At 32.3% G+C, this 19,772-nt stretch overlaps 1 protein-coding gene across 1 annotated transcript; it reads right to left on the bottom strand.

Annotated features, from left to right (window-relative positions):
• Window positions 1-306: 306 nt before the first annotated feature.
• On the bottom strand, window positions 307-14,512 carry LOC117933757 (cleavage and polyadenylation specificity factor subunit 2). Its single transcript, XM_034855277.1, has 18 exons — window positions 14,332-14,512; window positions 12,740-12,908; window positions 11,276-11,372; window positions 10,082-10,208; window positions 9,844-9,959; window positions 9,525-9,619; window positions 9,287-9,438; window positions 8,793-8,850; window positions 8,556-8,663; window positions 7,720-7,972; window positions 5,769-5,953; window positions 3,392-3,484; window positions 2,036-2,134; window positions 1,338-1,469; window positions 1,203-1,247; window positions 914-1,081; window positions 700-774; window positions 307-547 (listed from the first exon to the last, which is right to left on the bottom strand). Exons 1-18 carry the CDS (start codon window positions 14,478-14,480, stop codon window positions 446-448), a joined length of 2,223 nt encoding a protein of 740 aa, XP_034711168.1. The 5' UTR covers window positions 14,481-14,512; the 3' UTR covers window positions 307-445.
• Between the last annotated feature and the right edge of the window lie 5,260 nt (window positions 14,513-19,772).

Below are 19,772 nucleotides of genomic sequence, written 5' to 3'. Positions count from 1 at the left end.
CTCTTTTTTTTTTTTTTTTTTTTTACCTTTTTCATTTCAAGATTTATTTTCCCGAGATAAGAGACGATCTTGCAACAATCAACATCAAGTAAATTTAAGGGTATTATCAGTAACAAGATTCAAACCTAGAACTATGAAATATGTGTCACTTAATGAAAGCACACTTCTCAGTATTCGCCCACCTATTGGCTACCTTCACGGGTTAAAAGAATTACTTATATTATTGAAAAAGCAATGTTTTCTAAAAACTGTTTGAAAAAAAAAAACAAAAACTGAGATATTGTGAATACCTCACTTAAGGGGCAGTGCTTGTCTCTTAAAAATTCCAAGATCATGTATATGATAGAAGTCTAGTACAGTTACAGAACTCAATAGTGTGGCAAAAATGATACAATTGAGGTAATAAGGCCTGCATTAAACCCGTTACAAGTCTCTTATTCTCAGCTCAAAGCAAGTAATATTGTGAATACAAGTACTCCCTGATCTTATAATATTCGTCACACAGGGGTCCTTCCATCACAATTTGCTGAATTATGGCACCACCACCCTACATAAATCAGCCCTTTTAATCAGTCTTGATTTCTGCTAAATGGGCTTTCAAGAATTTGGATGGAACAGATCTAGTAAATATTTTATTCCAGTCAGTAAGAGGGATTTTGAACCTATTGCAACAATCAGGTTTTCTTAGAAGTTACTCACCTTTTGGCTTGCATCACCAACCTTGCGCAAGGTCACATACTCGCCACACCGCAACGCCCCGCCAGAGAACTCGACCTGGAAAGAGTATCATGGCAATGGGTGTTTGGGTATCAAGGATTTTGATGTTTAGTTAATATTATTATGGGCTTATGCACTTGTACTGAAAACAAGATTCAAGAAATTTCTGTGTAGGAAGTTGTTGAAAGGAGAGTACCTGGATGCCTTTGCTTGCCAGAAACTGCTTGAAATCTGCCATTTTTATGTCGCCAACAAAGACTGTGTCGTGTGATGGAGGTGGGGTTGAGAGAGGAAGCAAAGACAGTGAGCCGCTCTCCGTCTTCCCGACTTCTGCATCAACCCAAGCTACTTCATAGTCTCCAAGCTGTAATCATGATGATTTACCATCGTTCACATCAGAAAGAGAAGCAGAGAGGGGCGTAAAAAGACAAATACCATATTATTGTTCACATCCATTAAATGTAGATCTATTGTCATGTGTCTACCTTCTTAAATAGCACATTGCTCATCAGCTTCTCAGAGAGTTGGACCTATTTTGCATACAAGGGGAAAATGTAAATCTCCATTTCAGGAGAAAAATGAGAAGTTTACAAAAGCATCAAGTTTGCTTTGAGGCATACCTTGTAAGCACATAAATCTGAGGTGACGTCAATTGTTTCTCCAATTTGGGGAGCATAAACATGGGGACAAACATGTTTCAAGCAGTGTTGCTTCAAATGCTCGGTCGCCTCTGCTGATCCATGCACCAAAACCTCCAAGGAAGGAAAAAAAAAAAGTAGTACAATAAGTTGTGTGCAATTCTTCAGGCTCAGTTCTGAACACAGAATAGTGAACTTTCAGATATTTTTGTATTTTCATGGCAATTGCTGTTGTGCTAGCATGGAAACTAACTTGAAGATCCCATCATGTGCTTGAGTCAAATAATTAGTATAGCCAAATAAAGTTTCATGAAAGCAACAACACATGGAACGATAAGGAGGGTGTCACACCCATGTATAACAGAGAGAAGCCATTATACGAGGAATACCATATCAGCAGCTATGGACAGTGCTACTAGTACTATACTTTAACCATCATTTTTACCACCCACTTATATGACTGGTGGTGGTGATTAGATGTGATAAAAAGTTGTCAATGTTTAGCAAATGAAAAAGTCTTTTTGGCACCAAATCACCACCTTTCATCTAGAAAGGTGGTGAAAATGATGACAGGAGTGATGGTATAACTGGCATTTTCTCAGTGCTATAGCTAACAAAAGTTGGACAATAAGAGAGAATCACATTAAATAAAATCCACTATGGCAAAAGAACTTCCATACAAGCTTTAGTGGAGCCACATGAGAAAGAATGGACTTAATTGAGCGGCCATCAGAACGGCCCTCAAAATCCATGTAAACCAACATACACTTCACTTGCACCTGAAATAGAGAGGATAATGCAATCAGTGTAAAGTACAACTTCTGATAATGGCAATATTGCCATTATTGCAACTCTAAATTGTCACAAATCATAAAGGGAACAAAGCAATTTTTCTTAGTGTAACTCTGGTAATGCTGGCTTAGCTATATGTAAGGATATGAGGAAAGACAAAGACACTCCACAATATAGTGAACAGTTTAAAAGCATGGGTTACATTGAAGAGTTTGGCCCCCAGTTGATCAAGAATTTGAATAGGTTGTAATACTCTTTTGCTTTACTCATCAAGAAAAAAAAAAAGAAAAAAAGAAGAGGAATTTGAATAAGTTATACATTATGAGTAAACCTACCTACCCATTCATGATCTGGAAAAAAATCAAGGAAAATGAGATCCCAGATCCAAATTCAGTATTAGTATATAAAAAGAACTGAACTGCCAAATTTTAACAGATGGTCAGAATAACAAATTTCAAACTTCAATATAGGAACAGCTAGATTGAGTTAAAAAAGATTTAGAGCTATCAAAATAAAAATATTTTTCATTCTCAAGATTCTGTTGCTTTAGCTTGTAGAAAAGCTATTCATGAGATAATGACATAAATATGTCCATTATCTGACTATCTACATCTAAAACCATAAATATAAATATGTCCATTTCTACATTGAAAGAAGAAGAAGAAGAAACCATTTTATAATTTCTATTACAATTACAAGGCAATGGCACTCTATGTGGGTGGAAAGAAGAAGAAGAAGAAAGAAACCACTTTATAGTTTCCATTACAATTACCAGATGAAGAAACCACTCCACAGTTTCCATTACAATTGGAAGAAGAAGAAAGAAACCACTTTATAGTTTTCATTACAACTACCAGAAGAAGAAACCACTCCACAGTTTCCATTACAATTACCAGGAAATTTACTATACATCCATTATCTGACTATCTACATCTAGAACCAAAGGATACACAGATAAATATGTCCATTATAGAAGAAGTAGTACATCGAAAACGGAAGGACGTGATGTCAAATTGAAATAGTTGCACCTTACCTATATTTACATGAAATCTTATGCATCATGATTTGGGAAGCATTTGAAATTAAAATGATTCATAAGATAATATGGTATTTCATCAGCCCCTGTGCAACCATTAACCATAGTACCATTTCTAGGTTCCACAATATCATTTTTGTATGATATCAGCTTCACCAAAGATTTGAGGAGAAATAGCCTTTAAACAACTAAGAAGGGTTTGACTTACTGTCAATTCATTAGATATAACTTTTGAAGGCGTTGTATCAAATATCAAACTAGCTGCGCCTTCATCAAGTTTCCCATTCAGATCGTCACCGACCTAAACAGAGTATGAGCAATAAGATAAGTCCAGCATTCACCTATAAAGCAATAGCATAAGTATACTGTATACATAGTGTTGGTTCATCCAATCAAAATCCTTTGGCACACTGATTGCAGGAAACGTAACAAAAGAAGCAGTAATCAAATGCTGTCAAATAAAAATCAAACAACAAATGAAAACGAGTGAGAACCCATAATTGTGGCACTTCAATGATCAGTTTGAAAATTTTCTTGAATGTATGCCACCTCACCTATTTTCTTGTTGAAAAAAAAAAGGTAAAATTTGAGAATTAGCAATAGCAACAAGTTTCAGCTCAAATTGTTGGCTTACATAATGATTTGTCACACCTTTCAAGCTACATTTATCACATGACATCTCGGAATGATTCACTAGAAATGAAGTTTTTATACTACTGGTACCAAGTCTGTTCTAAGCAGGCAGGAGTGGGGTTGGTTACTGAGGCAGAGATATTGACATTGTTGGAGTGTTTGCTACAGGCTAAAGCTTTAAGCTTTTCCACCCCAACTGTAGTGGGTGACTCAGCTACTGTTATATCTTGGGTGATTAATAATGAAAGAGGTACATGGAGCCCTTGAGGCCAGGCTCAAGTGGTAAAGGGATGGGGAGGGTTTGTGGGAGGTTCCAAGTTCAAGTCTCAATGGGGACAAAATTTACCTAAAAAAAAGGAGAAACGAAAGAGGTACATGGAAGTTTGAAATTTGGATGTGCAAAATCATAGCTACTGTCAGTGAGCTGGATTGCTTCCTCGCTTGGGTTCCCTATTCAGCCAACCAAGTCACAGATCAATTAACCAAACAAGGAGCTAAGTGTTTGGCCTATTTTGTTGGAGACTTTCTTCCCCCTCAAGTGTGCTATGTTTCTATTCTTTGTACCTTTATTTTCATTTGAAAGACCTGTTTTTGTACATCCTTCCTGTATTTATCTTTTAAGATAAATGCTGTTTGTTTCTATTCAAAAGGAAAATTTCTGTCCATGTCCAATTTGACCTTCATTTGTATTCAAACCTTTGCCCTTTTTTTTTTTTTTGATAGGCAAACACACAGAAAAGAAATATATTAGAAAAAGGCACCTTGAGGCTAACCCAAAAGCATACGGGGGTATACAAGAGGCGCCAAAAGGCACAAAAAAGAAGAGGGGATACAAAACCAACCCTCAACTAGCACCTAGCCAGTCAAAAAAACTGAGTAAAGGAAGAGGACCTTCATTTACAACCGACTTAGTCCACAACCAAAGATTACATACGAAATAATTTTTCAACCTATGAATCGAAAGCTCCTTATTATCAAAAGCAATCCTATTTTTTTTCTTCCAAACCGCCCAAAAAATACACAAAGGGGCTGCCTTCCACACCTTTCTACGCTTCTTGCTCATGTTAAAGCCACACCATCCAAAAAGGGTATCTCTAACCGAAAAAGGAAGGACCCAAGTAACGCCAAAAAGAGCAAACAATAGCTCCCATAAACCTTTGCCCTTTCTTATCTTACCACTTCTAAGAAAGCAGTCGAGATTCTATATCAGACTGGCTCAACTGGGAGATAGCCTCCTCCAGTTTAGCTAGTTCAGAATTTCAGATGCCAAAAGTTGAATATGCTTCCTTGAATATAATGTTGCATAGACATCTTGAAGTTAGCTAATGGCTACGAATATAAATTTAACAGAAAGTCATTTGCTTTTATATAGCAGCCTCCTACATACTCAGAAATCAACTAGAAGGAACAGTGGAATCAACAGTTCAATTTGTATTTTTCCACAAAATATTATTTTCTTTCTTATTGGTAGGTTTCCTCGATATATTATTTTCTTAATTTGTTAAATGTAGAAAACTCCTCCCCGAAGGCCTAGCTTAGATAATTTGACAATAGCATAATGTTCTATATGTAAGACTATTTAATATTAGAATAATAAAAAGTTAAGGTCACCAACTTGGATAGCCAAGTTTTGGAGGGGGCACCCATCTTGAAATTACTGTAAAATCAAAATATCATGTACCATGACAATCATTTTAAAACAGGATACTTTTAACATTACAATGTTTCATATATAAGGTACCTTTCCTCTCTAAACCAGGGTGCATTTTCATGTACCAAATGACACAAAATAAAAAATAAAATAAGTAAAAAATAAAAAGAGAGGAAGGAAAGAAAAAGGGAAAATGGAGGGGGGAAGAGAGAGAGCATAAAACTGATAACAGAAAAGCTAGCTGATCAAGACTTCATAGATACTGCAACAGAGAGGTAACTGTTCAGTAATAAAAACTTACCTGCATGGTTGCTTGGTCCATGTCTTCATCCTTGATTACATAATCCTCTGGATTGATAACTTCACCAAAGTCATCCCACTCAGAGGAGTTCTCATAAAATGGAAACATTGGAGCAACACTAGTAGAAGGTGGAACAAACCCATCAATTAATATGTCACGGAGCCCACCAACATGCGGGACAGCCACTGCAAGGCACAGTTAGATACAAGGAATATGGGGTTATCAGTAATCTATGGTCTGAGATGCATTTAATACATAAGATTTTCCTTTCAAAAATGTAAAAGTTCATCAAGCATTTGAGCTTTATCCACAGTATATACAGGATATCTAATTGTGTACATAAGTGGACCTTAGTGGAAAGAGGAATTACATCCCTACTAATTAGTACATAATATTTTAGTGAGATGAGATTCTTTTCTTCTGAAACTGTACAAAATCCACCAACCATTCAAGCTACTCCAAAACATGTGTTCTTCAATACAACCTGACTTTCATGCTTTGATGGTCTCCAAGATCCTTCCAATGACCTATGTTCGTTGAAGGGATATCTATATGATCCGATTGATTGTGTAAAGCCCATGGTAGCAATGGAACAAGGGAAAGCAATTGGATTGAAAAAATAAAGGATTTATAATCATCTTGTTATCCTATAACGAACATAAAAAAATTAGATGAGAAAAGAGAGGATAGAGGGTCCATTGATGAGTCTACCTGTCTCCGAGGAAGATAGAATGAAAATGGCCTCTGCCTTGGGTTTGTGGTTGAAATATTATGATAAATATTGTATAAAAACATCTCAAGATAGGGGGTGTTAGATATTTCAACTGGTGCATGACTACACACAATAACACAAACATACACTTCTTTAAATGGGGAATAAAAATTTATCAATACGGAAAGAGTACAACAAAGGATGAGAAGAGTGTATTTTGTATTGCAGAAACTGCTTAACATGGGAACCTGAAGACACGAGATAAAGTGAGGTCAAATTGCCTCCAAGTAATTTCCAGAGCCAATCAATACCTGAAGCTCCACCAAGGACCTGACAATGCTATCAGCAACTAAAATCACACTCCTCTGCAATACTCAAAACCTGATTGATGCTAACGGATCAATCTCTCTAAAAAGAAATCATTACCAAACCCTTGTGCACACCTGAAACCTCCTACTTAATTAGTCAGCATTCACTCCACTAAAATTGGGATCCTAAGCTGAAGTATTGAACCCAGGTGTGGCAACAAGTTTGAAGTACAGAAGAACAATACCATGTTTTGTTGTTCTAAGTAACTCTAAACAAGTTTCAGGTCCATCAACAAGTTTCAAATGTAGAAGGAAATACTATGTTTTTAACTCCTTTTTTTTATGAGAAGCAGAAAATTGTACTAAAAAAAAAAAAAGAGAAAAAGGAAGTACACAAAAATGCCATGTTTTTTTTTTATCTTGTGCATGACTGGATAAAAAGCATACGGTATGTTTTGAATATTGGGTTCTATGCTGAGAAACCAACCTCTTATTTTTCAAAGTGATTTAAGGTTAATAATGCTCAATTGATAAATCAAAAGAATTTGTATTAATTTCTGTGGATGTTACTACAACCCAGATCAAATCAAAAGGACATGAAATTTATGCCAATTCTATTAAAGCTTCAGCTTCAAAGTTTTATCTTACATATAATAATTTGAGTACATTTAAAATAAAAGTAATATTATTTCCAAGGACTAACTCTTTTGGTGAAGATTTGCTAAATGCAGATGAACAATTTAGGTTAAAAGGAGGAGCTTTCAAGGATTTTCAGCATCCAAAGAAAATTTTTTAGTGATTCATCTTGAAAAGGAGCCTGCTGCTTCCACAGGGAGTTTTCTTGGATGCTTATAACATCCTTTGAAATATCAGTTTCCAGAAAGAAATTACAGTAGACAAGTTCCAATTGTTATTCAGAATTGAAGAATACCGTCTGATGAAGCAGGAGGAGTGGTAGTGTCAATGACCATTGGATCACCCAATTTGTTATCAGATCCACGAGATGCTTTCATTTCCTCCTCTTTGCTAAGACTAGCTTTTAGAGCTTCCTCCTTTTTTATCCGTTCCTGCTCTTCTTCATAAGCAGCTAACTCCTCCCCAACCAAAGGAACCCTCTTGGACATGGTGACTTTAACAGCTTTAGGAGGTGGATCTGCCTGAAGCATGCGGGCTAACGTGGCAAACTAGATATTCATTTCAAGGTGTCAGCAGATACATATTTTGGAACATGAAATATATAATGGCAACCTAAGTATGAATTATACTGAATAATACTGACAGACATACATGATCGGTAAGGCCAACATTGATGAGAATAATACATAATAAAAGAAGCATTGAAAGCCTGGCTCAAAGGCTAAGGGTTTGGGTTGGGGTTGTGGGAAGTTCTAAGTTCATGTTCAAGTCCCAGTGGGGACAAAAAAAAACATTTAGCTGTAAAAAAAAAATACAAAATAAAAGGCACATAAGGACACATTGATGTGGAAACTACACCAAATTAAGCAATAGCACCATGTAAATTAAAAGGAAATAAAAGATGCTCCTGTATAAAAATAACTTATCCTGCTTTTATAATGAGACTAGAAACTCCTCAAGACTTTCAGCAGAAAAAATAATGCATCAAGTCATAACCACCAGACCAACCATGATATTCACTTAAAGGATCAACAATTTTCACTACTCACATCCTCAGCATCAGAACTAAGAAGAAAGAATATATTTAGAAATACTTTAGGTGGACTAATGACATGCAATCTAGAAATATACCTGGCCTCTTTCGCTAAACAGCACAAGATTTTTTGCATCAGTTGCCCACTCAACAAATATATCATGAGAGAACCCCGCTTCCAAACTGGCCATGGATGCTAGAACAATCTAGTGGTAGCATATTAGATATTAGTCAATTTCATCAAAAAACCAAAAAGAAAAAAAAAAAAAAAAAAAAAAAAAAAACATCAAACTATAAAAGATAATCTACTCTTTGAAGTAATTAGGTAATCTAACCTTAGGACCGTCAGGAACTTTCTCAAGTTCACTCTTGCTGATCAAAAGTGTGACATGTCTGCAATTTTTGGTATAAATACCTAGTAAACAACTGCTCTCTTATAGACATAAATTTACATGAAAAATGGTTTAAGTGACACAATTTTTTTTTTTACCTTTTTTTTACCAGAGTTAAGTGGCACAAATCACCATGATACTTCTATTTAGAGTGTGCATACACATAATGCAGGTGCATATACACATAATGCAAGTGCACATACACATAACACAGGTGCATATACACACAACACAGGTGCACATACACACAACACAGGTGCACATACACACAACGCATGTGCACATACATATAATGCAAGGACAAGCAATATGAAGGAGCCCAGGAACATAAAAATATATTGCATATAGAATGTTCACAACCCCCACCCCCAAAACCAAAAAACAATAAATAAATAAGTATATATATATATAGAAAAAGGAGAAGAGAAGCCACTTACTTCAAAAGAAAGGCATTGTCACGTGTGTGTTCAAAAGACTTGGCTATTGAATCACTCATCCACTCAAGGAAACTCTTCACATAGTCGATTGTGCTTGATGCAACATAAGTCAGAAAGAAGATGGGATAGTTCAAATGATGCTGTGTCCAGTACTGCAATTTTTACAAAAACCCAAGATTCAGAATCATTGAATAATAGTGAAAAATAGGAAAATAACACCATGAATTTAACAAAAGACCTGTTCCAATATTAGCATAAGTTCCAACACTCGGCCAGCAGTATCAACAGGTAGCAATACATTTCCATCCCCTCTTAGTGTCTTCAGTATAACATCTAAAAAAGCCAGAAGATAGCAGAAGGGAAAAAAACCAAGATTAATAACTGCAGAGTCTGCAAATATATATGGTGAAGTGAATGAAAAAAGCACATATATTTTTTCTTTTTGGTTGCAAGGGATAACGAAAGAATAAAATAAAACAAAAGCTGTAAACAGAAAACAGAAACATAGATTATATTATAAGCACACACTAATCGATCGAAAAAAGAAAGCATAGTACCTAGGAATTCTTGGTCCCTTTGGCGTCTAGAAGGCTGATTGTTCAAAGCATTATAGGCATCTGTTATTAAAACAGCAGGCCGAACAAAAGATTCTAAAACAGTTCCATTCAAAAGCCTGAAATAAACCGCAATACTAAGTATGCTTATTCTTGCTTACTTACATGAATGTAAATTTTATGCATAAAAGAAGTCTAAAAGTCCACTGCAGGTAGTTGCAACTAGCAAATTAAGGCTCACCTTTCTTTGCGATGGTTAAAGTCAACAGCATATATGACATCTTCCCCATCTTTTGTTATCTTCCAGACAGTACCTCCCAAGAGATGCCCAGCAACATGAGGAGCAATAACAATTCCTTCTCCTTTGCCTAACATTGAATTACAAGGCTAAATAAACCAAAACAAGCAACAAAGAATAAGGAAAATCATACTTAAAGGGGCTTTTTTTGCCTGTCAAAAAACTTCTATTTAACATTGGACCCACCCATGTTTTAAAAATGGTCCACATGATGTACCAACTGATCATCATGACCCTTTGTGTAGAGTGTCAATCAGGTGGACTCAAACCAACTGAGCTTAAGATTGAGTGGAAGGCAAATTGAATGAAAGTATTGTAAACACAAATTTCTTAGATCCAAAATCATGTGGACAAGAAAGGACAATACAAAATCAATTTATATTACTTCCAAAAAATGTAGGTATAATCCTCTGAAGTATTCTTTACAACAAATAATGTAACACCTCCGATTCTACCCCCTAATCTTGATTCAAAGGTGGAAGACACTTGTTCTTGAATCAAAGCATGAGGAGGCCAAAAAGGTTTGATCTTGATTAAGCAGCTATGGAGAGTTTGGTCATCAGCCTTAAAAAAGTGAAGGAATGGCACTTGTGCTAGTGCTTTGATTTCCTCCTGCAAACTTGTGAAGATTTCTAGCAATTTCTTTGAGCATTACAGCTTCTAATTCTTATTGAATCTCTCTAGATTTCCCTCCCCTTGAACTGGAGGGGAGTCCTATTTATGTGGAAAATTGGATACTTGACATGCCTTCTACCACTTGAATTTTGAATTCAAAATGAATTTAAATACAGTCTACATTTGAATTTAAAATATTTCAGTGAGATCTCTTTTTTAGTTGTTGACATGTGTCACATGAATAACTTTTTGATATGATTTGAACCCAAAACAAAATTTTTGGCGTTTATGAGTACCTTGAACCTTTTGCTCTAAAACCAATCAAATCCCAGTTTGATGAAACATCATTGATCAGCTAGATCATTGGGCCCATAACCCTAATCTCTTTATACACATCATGCATTATATAAAGGCTCAAACAGGTGGCACACTGAGATACCCCCATCCCCATGCAAATTAAGGGCTGAAATGCAACGTTTAATTAATATTAACAAAAACAAAAGATCTGAACAAAATCCTTACCAAATAGATGATAATTTTGAGAGTATGTTAATCTGGTCACGTTTTGGAAAGCAGAATCAATATCATCCAGCGTAAACAAATCAAACTCTGAAACTTGCTGTGAAGGGAGAGTAGCAGTTAGAGATGTCAACATAACTTGTCTGTACACAAAGCAGGAACCTGTAACAAATTAGTGACATAAAAATGCAAGAGAATCAACATGGGCCCAGCCAGGATAGGTTTCATCCACTCTAGATCTATGAGTTGACAGAATCTGTGTTCAAACAGCTAGAACCTTATAGTTTCAGCCTAAGACAATCCCACCCGTGGAGGCCTACTATCGAGCTCAATTCCAACCCTAACATAAAAATTTAATAAACCAGATAACTTAATACTAATTTGAATGAAGAATATAAGGATTTATATGAATATTCCAGATTAAACTCAGTAATCATGTAAGAACAAAAGGCCAGCATTTTTTTTTTTTATGGATAACACCAAAAAAGCCAAAATTGAACTGATGAAGAGCATGAATTTCTATAAATGGTCCAGCCTGATATTTCAACAGTCCTATGATACTTGGCCCCACTTGGACCAAAGGCAATAAACACAATGCCCAAACCTGGCCAGCTAACTACCATGATCACTGTTGGGCAGGGAAGAGGGGGTTCACTTGAAAAGATAAATGGAAACTAAAAAGATGTCATAAAAGAAAACAAGCAACTAAAGCAAATAGGAAATGTCAACACTGGAGAAATTGTGATTAGCACTGTACAGGCTAGTGTCCTAGAGAAGTCAGGGTACCAACTGCGAAGTTAATCAAATCACCTGCTTTCTCCCATCAATCAACAGCTTAGAATTTTCCTGATCAAGTTCAGACTTGTAACCACTGACTCATGTTCAGTTTTAGGCACAGTCCACAATTTTTTTTTTTCTGTTTTAATGATTTATATTATATATACTTGTATGATTCATTATTATATATAAAACTACTCATTTAATCAATTTAATTAGGTAACCACCCCTGTTCTGATCGGAATTGGTTTGGGATATATACATATATATGTGTGTGTGTGTGTGTGTGTATTAGGTTTCATACATATTTAAGATTGTATGGACAAATACAATCAGGTTTCAAGCAGATTTATGATGAGATACTCAAATTCAAGCCAAGTCTTCGATGGACTCAACGTAGAATTGTCAGTCTTTTTGTGCTGCTGTATACTTCCTGTACTTGGGTAGCACCAACATTTTGCTGGGATCTCTTTAATATTTTTCTTTGCTTATCCTCAGAAAAAAAAAAAAAAAAAAAACAAGGAAAAAAAAGATAAGATAAGAAATTGTGATGCAGTTGAACCCAATTAGTAATAGTATAAGCCTCTTTTTTACTGATGTTGATACACTTGATATCTATCCATTGTATGATGTTGTTACATTTGACATCTATCCATTGTAAAGCCCAAAATCAAAAGGATGAAGTTTCACCTTTCGTGAGAGATATTGATCATACATAGTCAAGAGGCCTAATCTATACACAGGCTCTGTTGAATAAACAGGAGCAGAAAGTCCAAGTTGCTTCATGGCATATGGTAGAGCACCAAGATGAAGTGTATCTGGATGAGATAGCAAAACAGCATCTATAGTCGATGCCACCCTGCACATCAGAGCAAGCTTTTACAACCAAGTAAGTCCATCGAATAAAAACATGCAGAGGATGAAATCTCATTGACATGATTAACTTTTTCAATATCCTGATATAAAAAAATTCCAATGGATAAAAATGAAATCAAGCATAAAAGAGAGAACTACTTGTACTATAAATGATTTACTCTGGAACTTGGGAAAACTAAAATTAGTGCCCAACTGAGCTTAATACAACTATTTGGCTTAGTTGAATTAAGTTTTGTAAGTTTTTGGAAGAATAACTGCAATAACATCAGATATAGATTTACCCTCCTCTTTCTTAGTAACCAAATAGAGGGTAAAGAATATACTTCGGCTATGTTTGGTTCCCAGAAAGTATTGGGGAAAGAAAAAAAGTGCTAAGGAAAGTAATTTTCTCATGTTTGGTTTTATTGTGGAAAATATGAAGAAAAGTCAGATATGATTAAAATTAGTAAGAAACTTATATATTTTTAAATTATTTAATATTTATATAGAAGAGTTAAATAAAAATAAATAAATTTGAAGTGATATATAAGGATAATTTATTCACTTTATATCTACTTTTTATTTTCCTTCCATTTTTCTTTCCTTTTACTTTTTCTCTCTATTTTCTTTCCCTCGCATTTTCCCTCAAACTTTCCGAGAACCAAACATAGCATTCATGTTTTTTAAATAAAAACTAATCTGAACCCAAACAAATTAATAGAGAGAGATTATAGAGAATTTGGATGAGAGAGATGGTAAAGATGAGTTTATAAATCTTGCAAACCCAAACAAGAAACAAAAGATTTGGAACTTCAGCTTTTCTCTTCTTCTCCACTTTCTCAGCAATCAAAATATTCAAGGAAATTATGCAACAGGGTATTAAGCGTTTTCATTGTTAAATCAACTATTTCACATTGCTAAAGGGATTAAACACTGCAAAACCCTAATGCCCATTGAAAGCATAAACAAATTAGTTCAACTGGATAAAAAAGAGCTGGAAACCAAAACAAAGTAAGAAACAAGACTACAAATTTTCACTTCCGCTTTTATTTCCTCAGGTTTTCTCAGCAACGGAACAAGGGCAAAGACAATACACAACAGAGGACCATACATTTCCTTCTTTTAGTTGCCACTTGACATGACTAAATCAATCCAACAAGGCATACCTATCAAACCCATTAAACAAATTCCCGTAAAGAGAAAGAAAAAAAATTAAGTCTTAACGTCCTACGGTTTTTCTAAGGGGGGGAAAAGTCAAAAAACTATAACATTGAGAATCAAAATTTCTTTTAAAGTATTGACAGCAAACAAACAGAGCAATATATATGCAACTGGGTACCGAAATTTTCTGGGCTTATCCATTTTCTCTGATTCCTAAACTGGTTAGACAATGTCCATTTCAGAAATAGAGAGAAAGAGAACAAAACCTGGCAAGGGGTTGAAGAAAACTGGGGTCGAAGTGATCGTTCCATCCACAATCGACCAAGAAATTGAATCCATCGATAGATACCAGGTAAGAGAGTGGGTTTTCATTGTAAACCCCACACAGTGGAGTCACCTGTACCGAAGTTCCCATTCCCGCTCTGTGTCTCTCCCTTCTCTGTGTTTGCAGGGTTTTAGCCTTTAGGGAAAGGAACAGTTCTAACACGACGTCGTTTCACAACTCCCGACGTCGTTTTGACAATATGTCCGCTTGGTTGGTCATGGAATTAGTTTGTCCACCACTGGGTTTAGATTAAGTCCTGCACCAGTTTTAATAAATTAATCACGTGACATATCATGTGGGAGTTTGGCACGCTTTGTCAATGTGCCAACATACGACGTCGTTTTGTAAATGCAAACTATATCTGAATATCAAATATTAATTTTTTTTAAAAAAAAATTATTTGAGATATTGTTAACCATTTTCTATGAGGTGTTAAAAATAATACCCGAAAATGAATATTTTATTTTTAAAATTTTCTAGTTTAAAATAATTTTTTATTATTTTCAATTAGAAAAAATATATTCTGAGAGTTTTTTTTTTTTACTAAATAATAATTTTCTTGTTTGGTCTTGTGATTTAACAATAACGTTATGCTTTTTAAAAAAAAATTATTTTTACAAATTTATAATATTTTTTAGTTGTGTTTCACTAATAACAGTTTTTAAAAACAAAGTAAAATCAAGAACAATTTTTAGGGAATAAATAGAAATTATTTTCATCAATTTTTAAAAATTAAAAGATAAATTTAGATAAATGAGAAAAAAAATCACAAAAATAAAATAAAATAGAACATAATATCTTTCTTCTTTCATTTTCTTTTCACCACATAATATTAATATAAAAAAATTTTAAATATGATATTCATTTGAATTATATTTGTTTTTATGAATTTCTTTTAACTTTTCTAAATTTTTTAATTAAGCAAGTAGTTTCCATATCAAACAACTCTTAAGGCAAAAAATTTATTAATTTTTAAAAATAATTTGAAACTCAAAACCCAATTAAACTAGTATTAGAAAGTCATGAAATTTAAAATCGATCAAATTAACACTAAAAAGTCATTAACTTAAATTCATTTTGAATATATTTGCTATTTTTTAAAATTTTTTTACATATTGCCATAGTTCTATAAATTTTTTTACTAGGTAAATAAATTCCAAATTAAGTATATATATATATAAATCAAAACTAATAAATTATGAATCATGACTTTATGTTTATTTTATTGATACAACTATATTTCTGAATTTTTTTCATCAAGTAAATAAATTTTAAATTAAGTGAGATATAATTAATGGTTTAAATTAATGAATCTTCGAATTTTTTAAAATAATTTGAAATTTTAAAAACTAATTAATTAATTAGAGGCTAAATAAAAACTTTTAGAATACTCTAACATAATTAACTATTAAATATATAATGAAAATTTTGACTCATTTTTCTCTTAAAAAGTTAAACTTTATTTAACTTTGAATTCATTTAAAATAAAATAGTATTATCAATTGTTAACTTTAAATTATCATAATTTATTTTTAAGAAAATAAATCAATTATACTTTTATGAGAATGTTAATATTCATATTTTTTTATAATATTTGTAAAAAATACAATTTATAATTTTATTATAATATTAGTATTCATATTTTATTAAAAACTATTTGTTTTTAATTTATTTTTAATTATAAAATTATTTTTAATAAAATTGTAATTAAATTTAGTTTTATATTTTAGGGGTGCAATTTCTATGTTTGAAGACAAGACATGACCCAAATGTCACGTACTTAGGTAGTCGGGTGTTTCTTAAGTCTTGGTGCATGACTTAAACAACTTAAGAATTTGTATGTAAATTAAACAAACAAGTCATTTTTTAGCTTATTAGGCTAAGCAACAATACTCAATTTTCCAGAGACTGATATGGGACTATTGCACAGGCTGCTTTGCACAAATGTCAAGTTGAAACTCATGGTCTTGAGCTTGTGGGAAAAGGCAAGTTCACTTCTTATGGGAACATTATCAAAAGGCAGAGGAGGCTATCAAAAGGCAGGACCGAAGATAGTTTTTAACTTCTGGTATGTGATTTAGAGTGCGTTAGAGAGTAATTATAAAAAACATTTAAAATATTTTTAACATTTGAATAATAAAAATTTTCAAGTATTATAAATATTAAAAATGTTTCCTAAAATTACTATCAAATGGGGTATTAGAATGTATTTGATAGTGATTTTAGGAAGTGTTAAAAATACCAGAAACACTTCTTAAAATCATTATCAAACACACTCTTTGAACTGTTTTAGAGTGATTTTAAAAAATGTTTCTAACATTTTTAATACTTAATTGATAAAAAATTTAAATATTATAAAAATTAAAAATGCTTTCTAAAATTATTGTCAAACAGGCTCTTAGAGTGTGTTTAGTAGTAATTTTATAAAACATTTTTAGAGTGTGTTTGAGAGTGATTCTAAAAAGCGTTTCTAGTATTTTTAATACTTAAATGATAAAATTTTTCAAATATTAGAAATATTAAAATGCTTCCTAAAATCACTACCAAGCGGACTCTGATATATCCCATTTGGTAGTAATTCTAAGAAACGCTTTTAATATTTATAATACTTGAAAATTTTTATTATTCAAATGTTAGAAATGTTTTTTAAAATCACTTTCAAAAGCACTCTTGGTATGAGTTTTTTACGGTGTTTTTAGTAAAAATATGTTTTTAGGAAGATCACTTATTAAAAGTGCGTTTGATAGTGATTTTAATAAATGTTTCTCGGCTTTACAACACTTGAAAATTTTTATCATTCAAGTATTATAAAGCCCAAAAATACTTCTCAAAATCGTTGTCAAATGTACTTAAGAGTGCTTTTAACAATGATTGTAGAAAGTATTTCTAGTTTTTTATATATATTTAAAAGATAAAAAAATTTAAGTGTTAAAAGAAATAAAAACACTTCTTAAAATCACTGTTAAACACACTTTAAGAATGCATTTGGAAGTGATTCTAGAAAGTATTTCTAATATTTTTAACACTTGATTGATAAATTTTTTCAAATATTAGAAATATTAAAAGCGTTTCTTATAATCACTACCAAATAGACTCTAAGTGTTTATCCAAAAACACTATAAAGTGATTTTTTTTTTTTTAATATTACAAGTGTTTTTAAAAATTTTTAAAAATGTTTATCAAATTTTATCAAATATTTAATTTAATTTAATTTTTTTTATCAAAAAATATTTTTTAGATTAAAATTGTTTTCTAAAATTACTTTGTTATAATGTAGATACACCCATCGTTATCTTACTTTGAAGAAACGGAAAAACAGTTATTTCCTAAGAGCTTGTCAACAGAAGAAATCTCAAGGTTGGTGATGAGGTAGGTTGGTATGGGAGTTCTTCTAATTCTTGCTTTTGGTTTTCTGTATTAAACAATCATAAATGTGTAAAACAGAAGAGTTACATTCCTGTACAAGAAATGAGATGTTTCATTTAATTCATTTGTCAAGAGTTAAGTATTGATACCAAAGTCATATCATAAAAATAACTAGAAAATTGTTCCCCCTTCCTAGAAATGTGGCAGTCACAATCTGCTCAAAATAATCCCTCATTTGCGGTTGTATATGGCAGTAGGAAAGGTTAGGAAGCTTCTAGAGACATCCACATATGAGTGGGGAAAGTAGAGAAGTGGATTCTAGAGGGACTTAGTGGATTCTAGATGGCTTTGTCCTCAAGAAGCAACTTGAAAGCATTGTACTCCCAACAATCAAAAAGTTGGGTTTGATTTTAAAGATGGTTTTCAAGTTTCAATATGTGATATAGATGGAGTTACTCACCATAATCTTACTTTACCCTGAAAAGATAAGACAAGGTCAAGACTGATTCTAAAGATGATTTTCAAGTTCCAATACCTCATATAACCATATACCAGAAATACAGAAGAATCCATTGCAGAATTATTTTTCTGTCATCACTGCCTTATGTTTCGTTTCAAAGGAAAGATACTTAGTTTAACTCATTTTTGAACCGTAAGTGCTTGATACCAAAGTCATACCATAAAAATAAATAAGAAAATGGTTCATTCTGTTTGAGGTGTTTCCATCTAAGGATAGCCATGTGAATTTACACATTTCAATTGGCTCCTCCAACACTAATATATGTCAGTGTTAAACTAAGTGAGATATAATTAATGGTTTAAATTAATGAATCTTCAAATTTTTTAAAATAATTTGAAATTTAAAAAACTAATTAATTAATTAGAGGCTAAATAAAAACTTTTAGAATACTCTAACATAATTAACTATTAAATATATAATGAAAATTTTGACTCATTTTTCTCTTTAAAAGTTAAACTTTATTTAACTTTGAATTCATTTAAAATAAAATAGTATTATCAATTGTTAACTTTAAATTATCATAATTTATTTTTAAGAAAATAAATCAATTATACTTTTATGAGAATGTTAATATTCATTTCTTTTTTTATAATATTTGTAAAAAATACAATTTATAATTTTATTATAATATCGGTATTCATATTTTATTAAAAACTATTTGTTTTTAATTTATTTTTAATTATAAAATTATTTTTAATAAAATTATAATTAAATTTAGTTTTATATTTTAGGGGTGCAATTTCTTCTATGTTTGAAGACAAGACATGACCCAAATGTCACGTACTTAGGTAGTCGGGTGTTTCTTAAGTCTTGGTGCATGACTTAAACAACTTAAGAATTTGTATGTAACTTAAACAACCAAGTCATTTTTTAGCTTATTAGGCTAAGCAACAATACTCAATTTTCCAGAGACTGATATGGGACTATTGCACAGGCTGCTTTGCACAAATGTCAAGTTGAAACTCACGGTCTTGAGCTTGTGGGAAAAGGCAAGTTCACTTCTTATGGGAACATTATCAAAAGGCAGAGGAGGCTATCAAAAGTCCAGGATCGAAGATAGTTTTTAACTTCTGGTATGTGATTTAGAGTGCATTTGAGGGTAATTTTAAAAAATATTTATAATATTTTTAACATTTGAATAATAATTTTTTTTAAGTATTATAAATATTAAAAGTGTTTCCTATAATTACTATCAAACTGGGTATTAGAATGTGTTTGACAGTGATTTTAGAAAGTGTTAAAAATATCATAAACACTTCTTAAAATCATTATCAAACACACTCTTTGAGCGAGTTTTAGAGTAATTTTAAAAAACGTTTTTAGCATTTTTAATACTTAAATGATAAAAAAAATTCAAATGTTATAAAAATTAAAAATGATTTATAGAATTACTATCAAATATGCTCTTAGAGTGTGTTTAGTAGTAATTTTATAAAACACTTTTAGAGTGCGTTTGAGAGTGATTCTAAAAAGCATTTCTAGTATTTTTAACAATT

Source organism: Vitis riparia, chromosome 16 (assembly GCF_004353265.1).
Source record: "Vitis riparia cultivar Riparia Gloire de Montpellier isolate 1030 chromosome 16, EGFV_Vit.rip_1.0, whole genome shotgun sequence".
NCBI lineage: Eukaryota > Viridiplantae > Streptophyta > Magnoliopsida > Vitales > Vitaceae > Vitis > Vitis riparia.
This window is presented reverse-complemented; position numbering and strand designations above follow the sequence as displayed.

Bases quoted from the DNA above. Each gene is read 5' to 3' on its own strand.
- LOC117933757 (XM_034855277.1), bottom strand. From the start codon at position 14,480: ATGGGAACTTCGGTACAGGTGACTCCACTGTGTGGGGTTTACAATGAA. The intron at 11,373-12,739 runs GTGAAACTTCAT...CTCCCTTCACAG, and splicing joins ATCAATATCTCTCACGAAAG to CAAGTTTCAGAGTTTGATTT. The intron at 2,135-3,391 runs GTAAGTCAAACC...TCTCTATTTCAG, and splicing joins TTATATCTAATGAATTGACA to GTGCAAGTGAAGTGTATGTT.